General features: G+C 50.2%; 2 protein-coding genes across 6 annotated transcripts; one reads left to right on the top strand and one right to left on the bottom strand.

The window, feature by feature from the left end:
- Positions 1 to 1,073: 1,073 nt before the first annotated feature.
- THPO (thrombopoietin) lies at positions 1,074 to 6,964 on the top strand. 4 transcript variants are annotated; one of them, XM_059920677.1, is made up of 7 exons: positions 3,024 to 3,182; positions 3,278 to 3,463; positions 3,698 to 3,825; positions 4,118 to 4,204; positions 5,708 to 5,875; positions 6,111 to 6,191; positions 6,308 to 6,773. In XM_059920677.1, the coding sequence occupies exons 2-7, from the start codon at positions 3,451 to 3,453 to the stop codon at positions 6,689 to 6,691; spliced, it is 861 nt and encodes a 286-aa protein (XP_059776660.1). In that variant the 5' UTR covers positions 3,024 to 3,182; positions 3,278 to 3,450; the 3' UTR covers positions 6,692 to 6,773. The 4 variants fall into 4 exon arrangements, with proteins under 4 accessions (XP_059776659.1, XP_059776660.1, XP_059776658.1 ...); XM_059920676.1 differs by lacking the exon at positions 3,024 to 3,182 and adding an exon at positions 1,074 to 1,947 and having other exon boundaries at positions 6,111 to 6,964; XM_059920675.1 differs by having other exon boundaries at positions 6,111 to 6,964.
- A 3,556-nt stretch (positions 6,965 to 10,520) lies between these two features.
- On the bottom strand, positions 10,521 to 14,936 carry POLR2H (RNA polymerase II, I and III subunit H). Of its 2 annotated transcripts, none has more exons than XM_059920674.1 (5): positions 14,613 to 14,936; positions 12,863 to 12,946; positions 12,685 to 12,778; positions 11,801 to 11,884; positions 10,521 to 10,887 (listed from the first exon to the last, which is right to left on the bottom strand). In XM_059920674.1, the coding sequence occupies exons 2-5, from the start codon at positions 12,909 to 12,911 to the stop codon at positions 10,770 to 10,772; spliced, it is 345 nt and encodes a 114-aa protein (XP_059776657.1). In that variant the 5' UTR covers positions 12,912 to 12,946; positions 14,613 to 14,936; the 3' UTR covers positions 10,521 to 10,769. The 2 variants fall into 2 exon arrangements, with proteins under 2 accessions (XP_059776657.1, XP_059776656.1); XM_059920673.1 differs by lacking the exon at positions 14,613 to 14,936 and adding an exon at positions 14,238 to 14,592.
- Positions 14,937 to 15,827: the final 891 nt, after the last annotated feature.

Raw genomic sequence — 15,827 nt, 5'->3', positions numbered from 1 at the left:
GCGCCCGGCGCCCCGGCCGGGGGCCTCCTCCTCAGCAAACGGGGCGGCGGCGGCGGCTCGGCGAGGGGCCGGGCTGAGCCCGGGGGGTCCGGCCCAGCAGCAGCGGCCCGGATCGCGAATAGGGGAGGGGAGGGAGGGGCTGGAACCGGGCAGGGGAGGAGGGAGGGGCTGTAGGCGAAGGGGGAGGGGAGGGGGAGGGGAGGGACCAGGGGGCGCAAAGAGGGGAGGAGAGGCGGGTCTGGAGCACCCCCTCCCAAGCTGGACCAGGAGGTGCGTGTCCGGCCCAGGATGGGAGCCCCAGACCAGGGAGGGGCAGAGACTGCCCGAGGCCTGGGCCGGCCACTGGGCTAGGACTGGGTTCCTGCAGGAAGGATGAAGAATTGTCTTTGAGGATGACTACGCGCAGAAAAGGCCCGTCAACTCATCTTCGCCTGACGCTGGGCCCACAGCACCTCTCAAACCCCACACCACTCTCACTGCCTAGCCTGTGTCCTACCTCTTCTCTGAGCTCTCTCCTCATTCTACTGTTCCCCAGGATAGGAACTTAGCCAGAAACAGATAGTATCCCCTTTCTGTCTGGTGACAGTGTTTCTCTCCCTACTGTTACCTGTGCTCAGGCCCATCCAACCATCATCATCCCCAGCCTGACGCACTTTCCCACCCTCTTCCTTCACCCTGGGGACCCTCTGCCTCTCCACCCTACCCACAACCTCTTTTGTCTTGGTTTCCTGGTCATGATAGCCTCCCTGTCCCCCCCCCCCCAACTCTCCCACCATCCTCCCAACCATCCCAGCACCCTCCTTCCTAATCTTGGGAGGCATCTCGTCTGGCTGAACTGGAGAATTCCGGGATCTAGGCCATACTCTTTAGCAGACAGCCCCATCCTGGGGAGGAGGAGCAGGAGACAGCCTGAGGAAGAACTGGGGGGGAGGGGGTGATGGGAACAAGGTCAGGCCAGGAGGCCCCTGAGGACGGACTGTGGGGAGAGTGGGACTGAGGGGAAAGCAAAGGAACTAGAGCCAGGGCCAAAGGAAGAGGGGGGCCAGCGGGAGGTATTTGCGGGGGAGGTTCAGCAGCTGTCTTTCCTAAGACAGGGACACATGGGCCTGGTTATTCCTCTTGTCACATGTGGAGTGGTAGGAGATGGAAGAGGGAGAAAGACCAGGCAGGCAAAGAGGGCACTGGCACAGAGATAAGTGGGCTTAGCCATCGGAGCCACTGGGCCCCAACAGAGTGGTACCTGAGCACAGCTTAATCCAGCACAGGCACCCTCTCAGCTTGAAGGCCTCTCAAACTGTCCAAACTGCTTCCTGGTAACACTGACCCCTGACAGGGTCTTCTGTAATACAGGCGACACCCACATTCCCACTTGCAAAGGGGGCATAAGACATGACCCCCAGAGGGTTATTGGCGAGAAAAGCAGGAAAGCAAGAGTCCTAGTAGATTTTAGCAGCAGGTGTGGCGTCCAGGGAAAAGAAATCTGGACACCCAGGAACTGAGAGACCCACCAGTCTAAAGCCAGACCTCCGTGCCCTTCCTCAGGGACAAAAGTGTCCTGCCAGAATCCTCCTGGAAAAAACCTGTTTCCCTCCCATCTTCTCCCCCAACCAGGTCCCAGGTTTCCCATCTCCTAGGGAAAGACAGATCCCCCTGTTCAAATCCTCTGTGTGGTGTGCGTGGGTGGAGGAGCTGGGGCTCCGCTAGCGAACCATGGTCCAGGCAGGGGCTCCAGGTCCTGCGCGGGTGGGAGGAGAAGGCGTCACTTCCGGGGGCCATTGCCAGTGTCTAGTGGCTCCCTGCTCTCTGATTGGGCAGAAGTGGCCCGGGCAGGCGTGTGACCCCACTGCCCTGGAGGGGCTATGCCCCAGCGCCACCTGTTTTCCTACCCATCTGCTCCCCAGAGTGCCGCCTGCTCCGCACCTGGGTCCTGGAGCCCTTCTCCACCCGGTGAGTGGCAAGCAAGGTTTGGAGTTAAGTGAGGGTAGGAAGGACAGGAAAGAGGAATTGGGCTCTCTGCTGGGGGAGGGGCAGGCAAACTGGAACCTACAGGCACTGACCTTTGTCGAGAAGAGTGTAGCCTTCCCAGAATGGGAGGAGCAGGACAGAGCAGGGGTAGGGGGTGGGGTGCTGGGTTCTGAGGGACTGATCACAGACTTGGTGGAATACAGCACAGTCGCGGCTGGCCCTAAGGAAAGGGGACATGGGCCCAGGGAGAAAATAAGAAAGGAGGTGTTTTTTGGACTTAGGGAACATAGCATCAAGCTGGACACAGCCCCAATCCCCATTCTTACCCAGTCATTCCTAGTTAGCTCACGAGGTTCTGAATCCTGGGGCTGGGGAAGCTGGGCCAGGCAAGCCAGGGCACAAGGAGAAGTTAATGGGAGGAGGGCTCATGCATGTTGACAGACCTACAGGAAATCCCAATATTGAATCAGGTGCAGGCCTCTTTGCACAACTTGTGAAAGAAGGAGGAAGCCATGTGTGGGGTCCTGCAAAGGAACCGGAAGGGGTCTGCAGAGGGGGCAGGGAGGAAGGTGCAGGCTAGGAGACAGATATGGTGGGTGTCTAAGGCGAGGTAAGCCCTGCAAGGTGGGCATCGTCTCACCCAGCATGTGCTCATTCCTGGGCAACTTGCTTCAGGAAGGAAGTTCCAGGACTGTTAGCCCATCTCTTCACCTTGGATAACCCAGTATTTCAGAGCTTAGAGTGCAAAGAAAAACTCCAAGAGGCTTTGTATGTTGGGGTAAATAGAAAAAGAATGAGAGGTTAATTTCTCCCACACCGCCTTCTCAATCTTTTAATCACCGACCTTTAGTAGTTAAGTTTCATTTTTGCCCAATTTCCCTCCTCAACCCCAGTCCCCAAGCTACCCCTGAGCACATCGTACATGTTTGCTAGCTCCTCGTCCTGGCCCTGTATCCCATTTCCAATCTCTTCTCCAGGCTTGTGCCACAATGCTTCCCTTCCCTATCTCCATCCCAGATTTTCTCCAACCAAACAGGGTTGCTCAGACTTTGAGGACAATTAGATGTGTGTGTATATATCCTGTCCTGCTGCTCTCGGCAGGGGGCAGGGGCACCAGAGCCGCCTCAGATGTCCCGAGGAACCCTGACAAAGAGATGCCGTATGCTACCATCACAAGATGATGTGGGAGCAGTCTGAGCTTTAGCAGTTCTAGGCTGGTCAGCATCTCACACCCTCCCAGCATCTGTTCCACCAGCCAGGCAGAGTCTTTTCCTTGAAACTCGATAATGTTCATTATTCCTGTCACTTGCAGGATAGATTCTAGACCCTCCTTCTTGGCCCACCTGTGCCCCACCTGTGCCCCACCTGTGCCCCACCCCACTCTGCCCAGAAGTGCAAGAGCCCAAGCCGCCTCCATGGCCCCAGGACGGATTCAGGGGAGAGGCCCCATACAGGGAGCCACTCCAACCAGACAGCCTGGCCAGAATGGAGCTGACTGGTAAGAAAACCCTTGAGAGACCTAGGGCCAAATCAGAACTTGGTAGAGGGGAAAGAGAAAGGAGATGTGCTGTGGTGCGGGGGCAGGGGGACCTCAATCTCCCAGGAATAAGGCCTCTGAGCGGCAGATTCCCTGGATTTCAGGTCTGGGTCCTAAGTGGGAATTCCTGGACAACCACCCAACAATGATTTCTTCCTTATCCACCCCTTTCAACCTCACCTCTCCTCATCTAAGAATTGCTCCTCGTGGTCATGCTTCTCCTAACTGCAAGACTAACTCTGTCCAGCCCGGCTCCTCCTGCCTGTGACCCCCGACTCCTAAATAAACTGCTTCGCGACTCCCATGTCCTTCACAGCAGACTGGTGAGAATCCCCAAGCACTCTCCCCACTATCCACCTAACTGGTGAGATACCCTGACTCCCATCACTTCCTCTCATTCCCTCCAATCACTACTCTTCCAATATTGTCTTCGGTAAGACCACCACCCCCTGATTACCACCCCTTTACAAAGATTATGGTTTACAATCAAACCCTCTCTTAAAAGCTCTAGTCTGGTTATATTACTCATGGAAGCCTGTCCTGGTAATTGGGCCACCATAACCCCCTCTATTTCAGCGCCCTCTCCACCATCCCCCTACCAATCTTTTTCAACAGAGCCAGTGCCCAGACGTTAACCCTTTGTCCACACCCGTCCGGCTGCCTGCTGTGGACTTCAGCTTGGGAGAATGGAAAACCCAGACAGTAAGAAAGCCATCCTTTTCCTTGGTTTCCCGAATCCTGTCTTCATGTGTTTCCTACTGATTCCCATGGATTTTTCAAAATTCCTGAGCTCCCTAAAAAGATCTCACCTTCAGCTTGACCACCCTTACCCAACATACATTCTACTATGGGGATATCCTCTGGACAAGATGATGGCTTGTGGTCCAGTATGTAAAATAGAGTCAAAGTTGACCACCATGAAAAGCTGGATAGAAGTCTCTCATGGCCATGCCTTTGACCTATTTCTGTTCAACCTTCTTAAGTTAGTGTGAAGAAGCAAGACTGATCTGTCATCCTCAGATGACACAAGACTGGGACACACAGCTAAAATAACAAAAAACAGGATTAAGTTTCAAACTGCTAAAAGGCTAGGTCAAAAACAAGGTGAAATTTAACAGAGATGTATATAAAATTCTAGATGTGAAAAGTAATTGAATAAAGTCCTATTCCAGCTTTCAGGCCACAGTGTCCCTACTTCCCTCATATAAACTTCTAGCCCTAGTACTTACTATGAAAAGGACCTGGGAGGGTTGGATTGACCCCAAACTTAGCACTGTAACAACATTATTGGAGTAGCTACTTAAAAAGGTAGGGGTCATAGGTGGCTTTAGATGTTTAACATCCACATTGTAGAAATCTTCCTAAAAAACTCTATTCTGAGTGGACTGCACTTAAACTACTGCACTGAGTACTAGCCATCCTCTTTTAGAAACGTGCTAATTTACTCAGAGGGACCATATTAAACTAGCATGTTTCCAAAAGGAGGAAGCAACCTGAACAGTGAGAGGTTAGAAAATATGTTATGCGAGGAATGGTTTAAAAAAATAATAAAGCTTGTGTGATTAGCTTGGAGAAGAGTGTCAGTCTTGTGGTAGAGCATGAAGTGCTTCAGTCTGAGACTCACTCAGGAAACCTACCAGGAGGGAGCACTGCTTAGAAGGTCAGCTCCTCTACCCTCAAGATCCCTAGAATTCCCTTGCTTCCCTCAGGTCTTCTGGGGGACTGGGCCAGGGAGGAAGGGTAATTGCTAGTGATCCCTTGTAGTTTCAGCTCTGCCATTTATCAGCAAGCCCCTTCCCTTCATCTTTATAATCTTTATGATGGTCTTATATCTACATTAATTTTTTTTATATCATATGATCCTGGTTTTGTAGCAGAAAGAGTAGATTTGCAGCACTAGAACCAAGAGGTAAAAGCTATAATAGGGCAGATTTCAGCACAATGTAAGAAAAAAAAAAAAAAAGAGCTTTTCTCACTGAAATTACATGTGAGACCTGGCTGCGTTACTGGACACTGGCGTTATTCAAGCAGAGGCTGATGACCAATTGTCGGGAGACTGAAGGAATTCCTGTACTGGGTGGGACCTAGGTCCTGTCCAATTCTCAGCTCCTATGATTCATTCTGCTGGCTACTCTTACAGGCTCCCCACCCGCTATTAGCATACCCTTTGAAGCTGTCCGCTTCTCTTTTCCATCTCTTTCCCAGGAGCAGACCAAGGCACAGGACGTTCTGGGAGCCGCGACCCTTCTGCTGGAGGCAGTGATGGCAGCGCGGGGACAACTGGGACCCACTTGCCTCTCATCCCTACTGGTGCAGCTTTCTGGACAGGTCCGCCTCCTCCTTGGGGCCCTGCAGGGCCTCCTAGGAACCCAGGTAAGTCCCCAGTCAAGGGAACTAGAGAAGCTTTCTTTTCTGACTCGGTCCCCTCAGAAGACCTGAGGGAAGAAAGGGGAATTTTAGAAATCTTGAGGGTGGAAGAGCTGACCTGCTAAGGAGTGCTCCCTCCAGCCACAAAGCCTGGGTTCTGGTACCTTATCTTTCCCACATAGACAGGGAGGCATGATATCTGGCCCAGGTCTCTGGCCTCAGGCCCATCCTCTGCCCTCAGCTTTCTGCACAGGGCAGGACCACAGCTCACAAGGATCCCAGTGCCATCTTCCTGAGCTTCCAACGACTGCTCCGAGGAAAGGTGCGTTTCCTGCTGCTTGTAGTGGGACCCACCCTCTGTGCCAAGCGGGCCCCACCTACCACAGCTGTCCCGGGGAACACCTCTCCATTCCTCACACTGAACAAGCTCCCAAACAGGACTTCTGGATTGTTGGAGACAAACTCCAGTGTCTCAGCCAGAACTACTGGCTCTGGACTTCTGAACAGGCTGCAGGGATTCAGAGCCAAGATTCCTGGTCTGCTGAACCAAACCTCCAGGTCCCTAGACCAAATCCCTGGACACCTGAACAGGACACATGGACCCCTGAGTGGAATGCACGGACTCTTTCCTGGACCCACACCCAGGGCCCTAAGAGCCCCGGATATTCCTCCGGAAACTTCAGACATGGACTCCCTGCCACCCTACCTCCAGCCTGTAGAGTCTCCTTCCCCAGCCCATCCTCCTCCTGGACAGTACACACTCTTCTCTCCTTCACCAACCTTGCCCATCCCCACGGTCCAGCTCCAACCCCTGCTTCCTGACCCCTCTGCTATCACACCCAACTCTACCAGTCGTGTTCTAGTTGCAGCCCACCCTCACTTCCAGAATCTGTCTCAGGAAGAGTAAGGTACTCAGGCACTGCCGACATCAGCATCGCCTCCCAAGTACAATCCCCTTACTCGGAGGAGAGGCCCTGGGAGACAACTGCAGCTATACAGGCATACCTCATTTTATTGCGCTTCATTTTATTATGCTTTACAGATACTGCATTTTTTACAAATTGAAGGTTTGTGGCAACCCTGTGTTGTCAGATGATGGTTAGCATTTTTTAGCAATAAAGTATTTTTGAACGAAGGTATGTACATTGCTTTTGTTTTTAGACATAATGCTATTACAGTTAATAGACTACGGTATCATGTAAACATAACTGGGAAACCAAAAAAAAACAAAAAATTGTGTGACTCGCTTTATTGTGATATTCACTTTATTGTGGTGGTCTGGAACTGAACCTGCAATGTCTCCGAGGTATGCCTTTACCAGATTTCCTGCTTTCACCTGAAACCCAAAGCCCTGGTGAAGGGAGACATGCAGGACAGAAAAAGTATAATTTTTTACTACATGCCATAAAACTACAAAAGCTATTTTTTTTTAACTATTAATAATGTTCACCAGAGCAGTTAGTTATCTCTGGTCTATTTTCTGCACGATTTATAACTTACTATTTCTTTATATACTCTTTCTCATATGATAATGCTGCAAAGGCCTGGCCTGGCCTAGCTTCTGAACAGAGGTAGGGCTTATGACAGAAAAAAGCTTTGGTTTTCTGCTCAAACTAAGGTTAGTCTCTTTACCCCCTTTATTATCATTCTTAATGGGGCTCTGATCTCCTTTTCTTAGGAGATCCTTACTCTTGAGAAATGAATGAGAAGTCTCTCAGAAAAGCAGTTCCTACGCAATAGACAAAACTGAGACTGTATAAAGACAGAATAAACGAGAGGACCCAAAAGCTACCTGCAAAGCGAGGGGAAGATGTTCTTGTGGGCAACACATCCCCCCTCCCTGAGAAAAAGCTAACAGGAAGCTTTGGAGAGCCTTACACCCCAGGTAAGGCTGTGCAGACGGGTCAGTCAGACAAGATGAGACCTGGATGTGACAGCTGAGCAAACAGCCAGCACTTCAGCAGCTCAGCAGGAAGCTTCACCAGGCGTGGGTTCCTGCCTCCCTCCTGTGGAGGTCAGGGGGAAATGCAGGAAGTGGCTTGAGTCAGTCTCCTAGAGCTCACACAGCAGGAGGGACAAGCACAAGTCAAGTGCAAGTTGAAGGCTCATTTCCCAATTCCCAGAAGTGTATAGTATCTAAAAAGCAACCCTGTGTGACACCATAAACTCTGCCAGGGGATCTCTAGAAAAGAAGCCAAGCTTATGGGGCTTTCTGAATAAATGCCACCATGGTGCTTGGGAAGCAGAGGTTTATATTGCCCCAAGCACTCCATTGCAAAGGTCAACACTACCTCTAGAGGTGTCTGTAGGAAAACTAATGGACGCTTTTTCCTCTCTCACCTCAACTCCCCAAAGGACAGGAAAAGTTAGCATGTAGGTAGAGGAGCCAGAAACCTAGGGCTCCAAACACTACCACAAAACCCCAGGGTCATTAAAGGCATTCCAAAACAGTAGAATGAAAGCCAGTATGTCAGGAAACTTATGCACATTATCTTTTTTAACACTTACACATCTCTATAAGGTAGGTATTATCATCTCTGCTTTACGGATGAGGAAACAGGCTCAGAGAAGCCCGGCAAGTTCCCAATGGTTTCACAGCCTGTGAACAGGAAAAGAAACACCCTAGGATGACTTAGTCTGGAGTCCATACATTCCCCAGTGTGGTGCACTGTCCAGTATATCAGTCAGCGACTCTATTTATTGGAAAAAATTTCCAAGTCCTTAGGGAGTACACATCAACAGTTAAAGGGTTCTGAGTAGAAAACCAAAGCTCTTGGTGGGGTGACCAATTTAGGCATCTCCAGGTGTCTCCCCGCCCCCCCCCCACCCCATGGACAGAACAGTTGCCATGGAGAAAAAGTCAACAAACGCACAAGGCTCAGAAGTGCCGTCCAAATCTCGGATGGTGTCAGTTTCTGCATGGGAGAAAATCAGTTCATCCACACTACAAATTCCAGCATGGAGTCAAGAGAATTAGTAAGTGGAAATTTTAACTTACTGAAATATTAAAGTAGGTTAAATTTAATGATCAAATGAAACATTTTATGGCACATGAAAGCCAGCACCCAGTAGAAGAGATGCCAAAGGGACCAGAGACAAAGAATTAAGAGTTTTCAGACAGTCAGCTGAGAGACAAAGATGGCAAAACTGCAAGAAGTATATAGCCAGAAAGTTCCAGGTATCCAGTACTGGCATTTGACTTACCCTAGGGCAAACGTAAATAACCCATGGGCTTCTCCAGTGGGAACTAACTTGCCTCTACGGAGCATCTAACCCCTTCCCAAATCATTCTATCTGGCTGATTCAGTCCCTTCTTCCCTTTACAGAAAAGACAAAAAACTGTTACAACGAGGACACTCTTATCTCTATTCAACTGTACACCAGTTCTCTTTCTTCTGCCACCCCAGGGCAGCTAGTACAGTCTGCTACACTACCCCGCAAACTATTAGCTACCCCGCAAACTGTTATCGGTAATTAGGTTCTCCCTCCTCAACCTAAATCCATCCTTCTCCAACCCCTACAAAAAAATTTGACTGCACGGAAGAGGTTCTAGGGTTCTATAAAAATTCATCCCAACTCCCACTTCATCTCCTACTTCCCTCTCCCCTCACCCCCACCCCACAGTAAAGCAAAAGAAACACCTTTTCCTCCCCCCTGCAGAGGCCATTCATTTTCAACCCATTTCCCTAAATACTATTTCTAACACCTCCTGTGAAGACCTGAAAATGATGGGGAAGGAAATACCCCAGGCATCCCAGCAGGAGGACCAACTCCCATGGCAAAACTGGGAGATCAAAAGAGACAACTACTTAATACACACTTATGATCTTTCTGGATTGTTACCCTGAACTTCCCAGGGGAAATCAGAGTCCCATGTACTGTCTGAGACCTCAAATGCCAGGCTGAAGACCCAGCTCCGATGCTGGAGTCCTTGTAAGCATCACCATTTCCTCAACTTTGTTCTTCCCCCACTGATAAATTAATGACTGCAGTCTGGCTGCTGTATTGTCCCAGGCACTGGCACTGAACTGCCAAACCTCATTGGTATTGCTGCCCTGTCTACTTCACTGGTCTGTGAGGCAGCTCCCTGTTCAGTGTCACTGGTAAAAACCACCACCACTTACCCTCCCTCCAGGTCACCACTAGAATGTAAAGCAGAGAGCTAACTCCTCCACCTGCTTCCACAACCACCAAATCGTTCTTCCTCTCCTCTTCAGAGTTGTGTCCCATGCATATGTCTAAAAGCCTCATCTCAAAGCTTCCATGAAAATGACGAACATTTCCAGGCTATGCAAGCAATTCATTCAAGTCAACGTGATCTGACTTCCTGAGAAACTGAAAGTGTTGGAAGAACACGAGCAGAGCTCCTTGCCTATTCAGGATTCTATGCCAAATGGGTGGTGCCCTCAGGAGCCAAAAGCACAACACTCTCTCTCCCAGACAGAAAATCACATTGGAGGATCAATATTGGGGGTAGTCAGCCAGGAGACGGAGATAACCCTGAACCCAGATACCAAAATGTTGGGATAGATCCTACATTGACATGTGATCATCTGGCTGTGGGCCAGAACATTAATATACCATAGGCAAACTGGAAAAAATGATTTTAAAATAAATGGAAAAAACTTTGTTAAAAAAGAGGGGAAAAGAGTCTGAAAAAGTAAAGTTTAATTTAAAAAATCATATACATAAAACAACTTCTGATTCATTTTAAGCTCTCCCACTTGGTCTTTTGCAGGCAAGTCAGTTTCCCATTGAGTCCAGACCTCCTAAAGATGCACCCACAGTGGACAGAGAGCCAGCCCCTCCTGAACAGGTGAACAACAGCAACTGCCACTCGGGCTTGAACGAACGTCCATGACCTGAGTGACTAAGCAGCAAGGCTGGCTCCCTGGGTGGTTCAGAAGGCCAGTTTCTTCATCAGCAGATAAACTCGGGAATCCACTTCAAATCCATGCAGATTGTTGGCATCACCCTGCAGCCTCATGAGCAGGCCCCCATAGGACACGTAGGCAGAGCTGAAACAGAAGACCCGGTCCCATGAGTCTGAGCTCCAGAACAACTGTTACTCAGCAGCTCTCCAACCCAACCTAAGAAAAAAACGGCATCCTTCTAGAGTTTTGTCTTCAGGAACCAAATTGTTCTTTATATTGGCAAAGGTGGAAACTACTCCATGCCCAGAATAAAGAAAATGGTCAAATCAATTAAGATACATCCATTTACTGGAATGTTACATAGCTATTAAAATGTTTAGGAATAGCTTAAAATTGACATGGGGAAACATGTTTTACATAACATTAAGCAAAAAGAACAGAACAAAACATTGTAATAAACAACATGAGCTCAAAGAAAAAAGTACACAGAAAAAAAAAACAAAACCCTAGAACATTCAAGAATGTTTATGTAAAAGATTCCCTCTGGTTATAGAATTATAGGTGACTTTTTTCCTTCTTCACGTTACTTCTCTGCTTTTCAAATTTCTTACAAAGGGCACATGTTGTTTTAATAAGATTTTAAAGAAAAGAAAAAAATAGTTGGGCAGAGAAACCAAAGAACTAGGGATTGGATTGCAGAGTAGCAAAACATACACACACACACACACACACACACACACACACACACACACACAAACAAAAAGGCCTAGCAGTTTAATCACTTATGCTGCATTTAGTTCTTGGAGAAGTAACCTTCCTTGGCATTTCACACAGCTAGATTACCAGTTTCTCATTTGGACCACCAGGCCCTGAGGTCCTGACAGAGGGCAAAGTGAGCAATCTACATTTCAGACTGAAAACAGTTCCCAAAACAGTTTCTTTCCGGGTCCCACCTAGGTCTGAGGTGCTTGGGGAAAGAAACCCAGGAAGCCTGAGCATAGTCCAAATTCTCACAAAAGGGAGGGGGCAAGGGCTCTCACAAGACCGTGGAACTTACAGGCGTGTTGCTGCTTCAGTAGAAGTTTCATCTCCCTCAATCCTGTACACTTTCCCATACATTACATACTCAAATTGGTCAGCCCTGTGGAACAATAGTGGCAGTTATTCTTAAATGTAGTTAACAACAATAAGAGGCCCTTTAAAAATGGTAACTGGTAACTAAGTGCCAGCATCATAACAACAGGCACTTTCCAAACATAATGTCATTTAGTCCTCAGAGTAACCCTGTGAGCTGGGTATGACCATCGATATTTTACTGATGAGAAAACTAAGGTTGAAAGAGGTTAAGGTTGGACTTCCCTGGTGGCACAGTGGTTAAGGATCCCCCTGCCAATGCAAGGGACACGGGTTCGATCCCTGGTCCAGGATGATCCCACATGCTGCAGAGCAACAAAGCCCCATGCGCCACAACTACTGAGCCTGTGCTCTAGAGCCCACAAGCTGCAACTACTGAGCCCCCGCCCCCTGCAACTAGAGAAAGCCCAGGTGCAGCAACAAAGACCCAACGCAGCCAAAAAGAAAAAAGAAAAAAAGAAAGAGGTTAAGGTTATTCAACAAATAAGTGGTAGAGCTGAGATGTGAACTGAGTGGGGCTCGAAAGCCTTTCCATCATACTAAACTCCCTCCCAAGACACAAGGCCCACAGAGCCTAGGTCATTCAGTGGTCATTTCCTCTGCCATCAAAAAGCTACAACTCACACTGTAATCACTGCTTTGGATAAACACCTGAATGTCTGAATTCTTAAATGCAGCAATTTCCTTAAGGTTACATAGATTCTGCTGATACTCATTTATTTTATGAATTAAGTAAGGGACTTTCTATACCACCTATCTACTTAGTCCTCAGGCATATTTCAAGTACTCTCTGCTCCACTTCCTCACCTGGAAGGCCTATCATCTGTAGGGTTGTATTCACCATCATCCAGAGTACCATCTTCATACAAAGTACTGGCTATGACCAACCGGAACTTGTCACCTGAAAAATAACAGCAGCATCAGAGGGTGAAGAACAGCTGAAATGGCAAAAAGCCTCCTGTTGTTGTTTATGTTCAATACTTACCCAAGTCTACAGGGTAAATCTGAATGTTTACATCTAATATGAGGTCCATCTTGAAAGATTCACTCTCACAATGCAGTCGAGACACTGGAGGGAAATAGCGAAAGAGTGGCAGAGGTCATTGCCTGGCCCAGGGCAGACCCTACAGCGCAGGGCAGACTCCTACTTTGTGGGGGCTGGATGCAATAGAATACTCAACCTAACCCAACCTGTATCCACTGGCCTCTCATAGACATGCAGGCTCAATCACAACCACATATGCAGGGACTTCCCTGGTGGCGCAGTGGTTAAGAATCCGCCTGCCAATGCAGGGGACACGGGTTCGAGCCCTGGTCTGGGAAGATCCCACATGCCACAGAGCAACTAAGCCCGTGCGCCACAACTACTGAGCCTGTGCTCTAGAGCCCACGAGCTACAACTACTGAGCCCACATGCCACAACTACTGAGCCCTCGCGCCTAGAGCCCGTGCTCCGCAACAAGAGAAGCCACCGCAATGAGAAGCCCGCGTGCAGCAACGAAGACCCAACGCAGCCAAAAATAAATATTTTTTTTAAAAAAAGAACCACATATGCAAGAAGGAAAGGGGACACAACCTATGGCAAGCGGATAGAATCCCCAGAAAAGAATCAAAGATCCTCCGGCAACAAATAATATCCAGGTTCTAGGCTTACCTAGGTGATTAAGAAACAACCTGATTTGGGGCAAGTTATTCATTCATCCAAAGGTTTTGTTTTTCTGTGCCAGGTGCTCTGCTAAGGGGATTATCAACTTGTGTAAGAACTGGGTTTTGTCCCAAAAAACATCCCAGTCTCTAGGCAAAAGAAGAGACACCAAGGACAATTATTGATCAATGACAGAATAAAGAGTTGTACACCAAGCAGTCAATGATCAATGACAGAATAAAGAGTTGTACACCAAGCAGTCAACTCTAACTCCGAGAGGATTTCACAAAGAGCTAAAGACTCTGAGGGCAATGGGCTCTGAGGTCGGATTATTCGCTGTACAGCCTTGGGTGGGTTGCTTACCCTCTCAGAGCAAAATGGGTAAGACACCACCTACCTCATGGAGGCTCTTGAAAGGAATAAGTAAGATAAAGTGTGTGTAAGGTGCACAGTACAGCGCCTAGCACAGAGTGGGCAGCGATTAGAAAGATGCCCGGAGAAAAGGCCATCCAGGCACCGGGCACAGCTTGTGTGAAGCCAGGGAGAGCGCGAAGTCTCCGTTTTCTCATCTGTAAAATGTTTCCTGAGAAAGGTCCCTACACCAAGACCTGCCGGTAGGGGTAGGCTACGTGAAATGGGTGGACTAGAGGCCCAGGGGCGTGTCCCCGAGGAGATTAGCTCCTTCCCCCAAACAGCCCCTCCAAATCTTACTTACCTCGGTCAAACTTTTTGCCCTCCGGGTCAATGTCTTTTACATCAAAAATATCCTCAAACAGGATGCCCGCCATGGTGAGGGGGCCACGAAAATAGCGGAGGGGCTGAGCGCGCGACCACGACAACTAAGGGTACGCGCACCCCCTCGCGTGGACGAAAAGAGAGGAGAAAGGAAAAGACAGCACTTGAAGAGCGGCGGCTAAGAAACAGAATAACGCATGCGCACGGACAAGCAGGAACGCGGCCACTTCCGCCACCTAGCTCTCGGGGATTCTTAACTTCCGCCCCGAACGGTTCTTTCCGAGAGGCTGCAGTATTATGGGCGGGTCTCAGGTCCAAATAACTCCGCCCCGGGCGGCAACACGATAGGTCCCACCTCCGGCCGAGGCGGCGTCTTGTCCGGCTCTCTTCAGTGGCTTTACTGCGCCCTCTTCAGAAGCCAGGTCAGGAAGACTGGAATGCTTGGGGGCCTACCCCAGCCAGGGACCTTGATCCTTGGCCCAGAGAAGCCCGGCCCGAGCCCTACCGTGCCGGTCCGCGTGCCCGCCGAGGGCACAGTCCGTGCGAAGGGCGAGAGGAGCAGAACCCCGCCCCCAGGTCACTGGCCCGGCAGGGCTCAGGACCCAGCCTCTCCAGCTGGCACGCAGGCCGGCCCGGGCCGGCTCGGCCCATATGGCTGTCACCTGAGCCGGGTCCGTCCAGTTTGGGAATTTGCCATGATGTCACCTTGCGAAAGAGGAGAGCCTGCACCTTCCCCACCCCTACTCTCTTCCCTCACACCGCCCCTTCAGCAGGCATTAACCCCCACCCACTGCCCTCCTTGAGCACTGCCCCTTAAGCTCGGTTCTGCCCTTTCCCCCCGCCACGACCCTCTCCTGAACAAGCTCTCCTATGTGCTCCTTCATCCTGACACTATCCTTCCTACCGATACCACCTCTTCCTTTACATTGCCCCTTCCTCTAGGGTGCCGGCTCTCACACTGCCCGCTTCCTGGACACTGCTCCCTCCTCCTGGGAACCCCCGCTGCTCCCACGTGCCCCTTCACCCTTGTGCTGCCTCCTCCGGCACACTGCCTGTTTCCTGGGCACTGGCCTTTCCTCTGACACTATCTCTGACACTGCCCATCCATCTGTGCTCACCCCACCCTCTGCTCTATCCTTCTTCGGACCCTTACAGAGAACGCAGAGCGCCAGCAGGCCGTTCCCCCTTGGCGGCTAGACGTCAGCAGCTACTCGGATTTCTCCTTGGGCCCTGCCAGGGAGAAGCGACCTCTGTCCCCCCACGCCCAACTCCCAGGCACCTAGACCTCCCTTCCCTCTGGCCTCACCCCTTCCCGTTCCCTCCCCACCTCCACCCCCGAACAAGCCGAAGGCCAAGTTGCTCCAAGTGCACCTCCCTCGAGAAGAAGGCAAGGAGAAAGGAAGGGGATGAGAGAGACCGAGGGTCCCAGTTCCAAGCAGCCCCCTTCTGGGCCTAGCGTCCCCCTCCGAGTCCCCCCAGCTTTGTTTCTCACCCCCGACGGAGTGGAGGGGCCCTGCCAGGCCGGTCTGAGCCCTTGGCCCCTGCGGAGAAGCAAGAGAGGACGCCGCTC

Source organism: Balaenoptera ricei, chromosome 4, assembly GCF_028023285.1.
Source record: "Balaenoptera ricei isolate mBalRic1 chromosome 4, mBalRic1.hap2, whole genome shotgun sequence".
Classification (NCBI taxonomy): domain Eukaryota; kingdom Metazoa; phylum Chordata; class Mammalia; order Artiodactyla; family Balaenopteridae; genus Balaenoptera; species Balaenoptera ricei.
The sequence above is the reverse complement of the archived record's forward strand: the minus strand, read 5'-3'. Positions and strand labels throughout refer to the sequence as shown.

What these genes read in the sequence shown, in the direction of transcription:
- THPO (XM_059920676.1), top strand. An exon ending in ATGTCCTTCACAGCAGACTG is followed by an intron (nt 3,826 to 4,117) that starts GTGAGAATCCCC and finishes CTTTTTCAACAG; the next exon opens with AGCCAGTGCCCAGACGTTAA. An exon ending in AGGGCCTCCTAGGAACCCAG is followed by an intron (nt 5,876 to 6,110) that starts GTAAGTCCCCAG and finishes CTCTGCCCTCAG; the next exon opens with CTTTCTGCACAGGGCAGGAC.
- POLR2H (XM_059920673.1), bottom strand. Translation starts at nt 14,310, where the DNA reads ATGGCGGGCATCCTGTTTGAGGATATTTTTGATGTAAAAGACATTGAC. An exon ending in ACAGATGATAGGCCTTCCAG is followed by an intron (nt 11,885 to 12,684) that starts GTGAGGAAGTGG and finishes ATTGTTCCACAG; the next exon opens with GGCTGACCAATTTGAGTATG. An exon ending in ACTGAAGCAGCAACACGCCT is followed by an intron (nt 10,888 to 11,800) that starts GTAAGTTCCACG and finishes CTTCTGTTTCAG; the next exon opens with CTCTGCCTACGTGTCCTATG.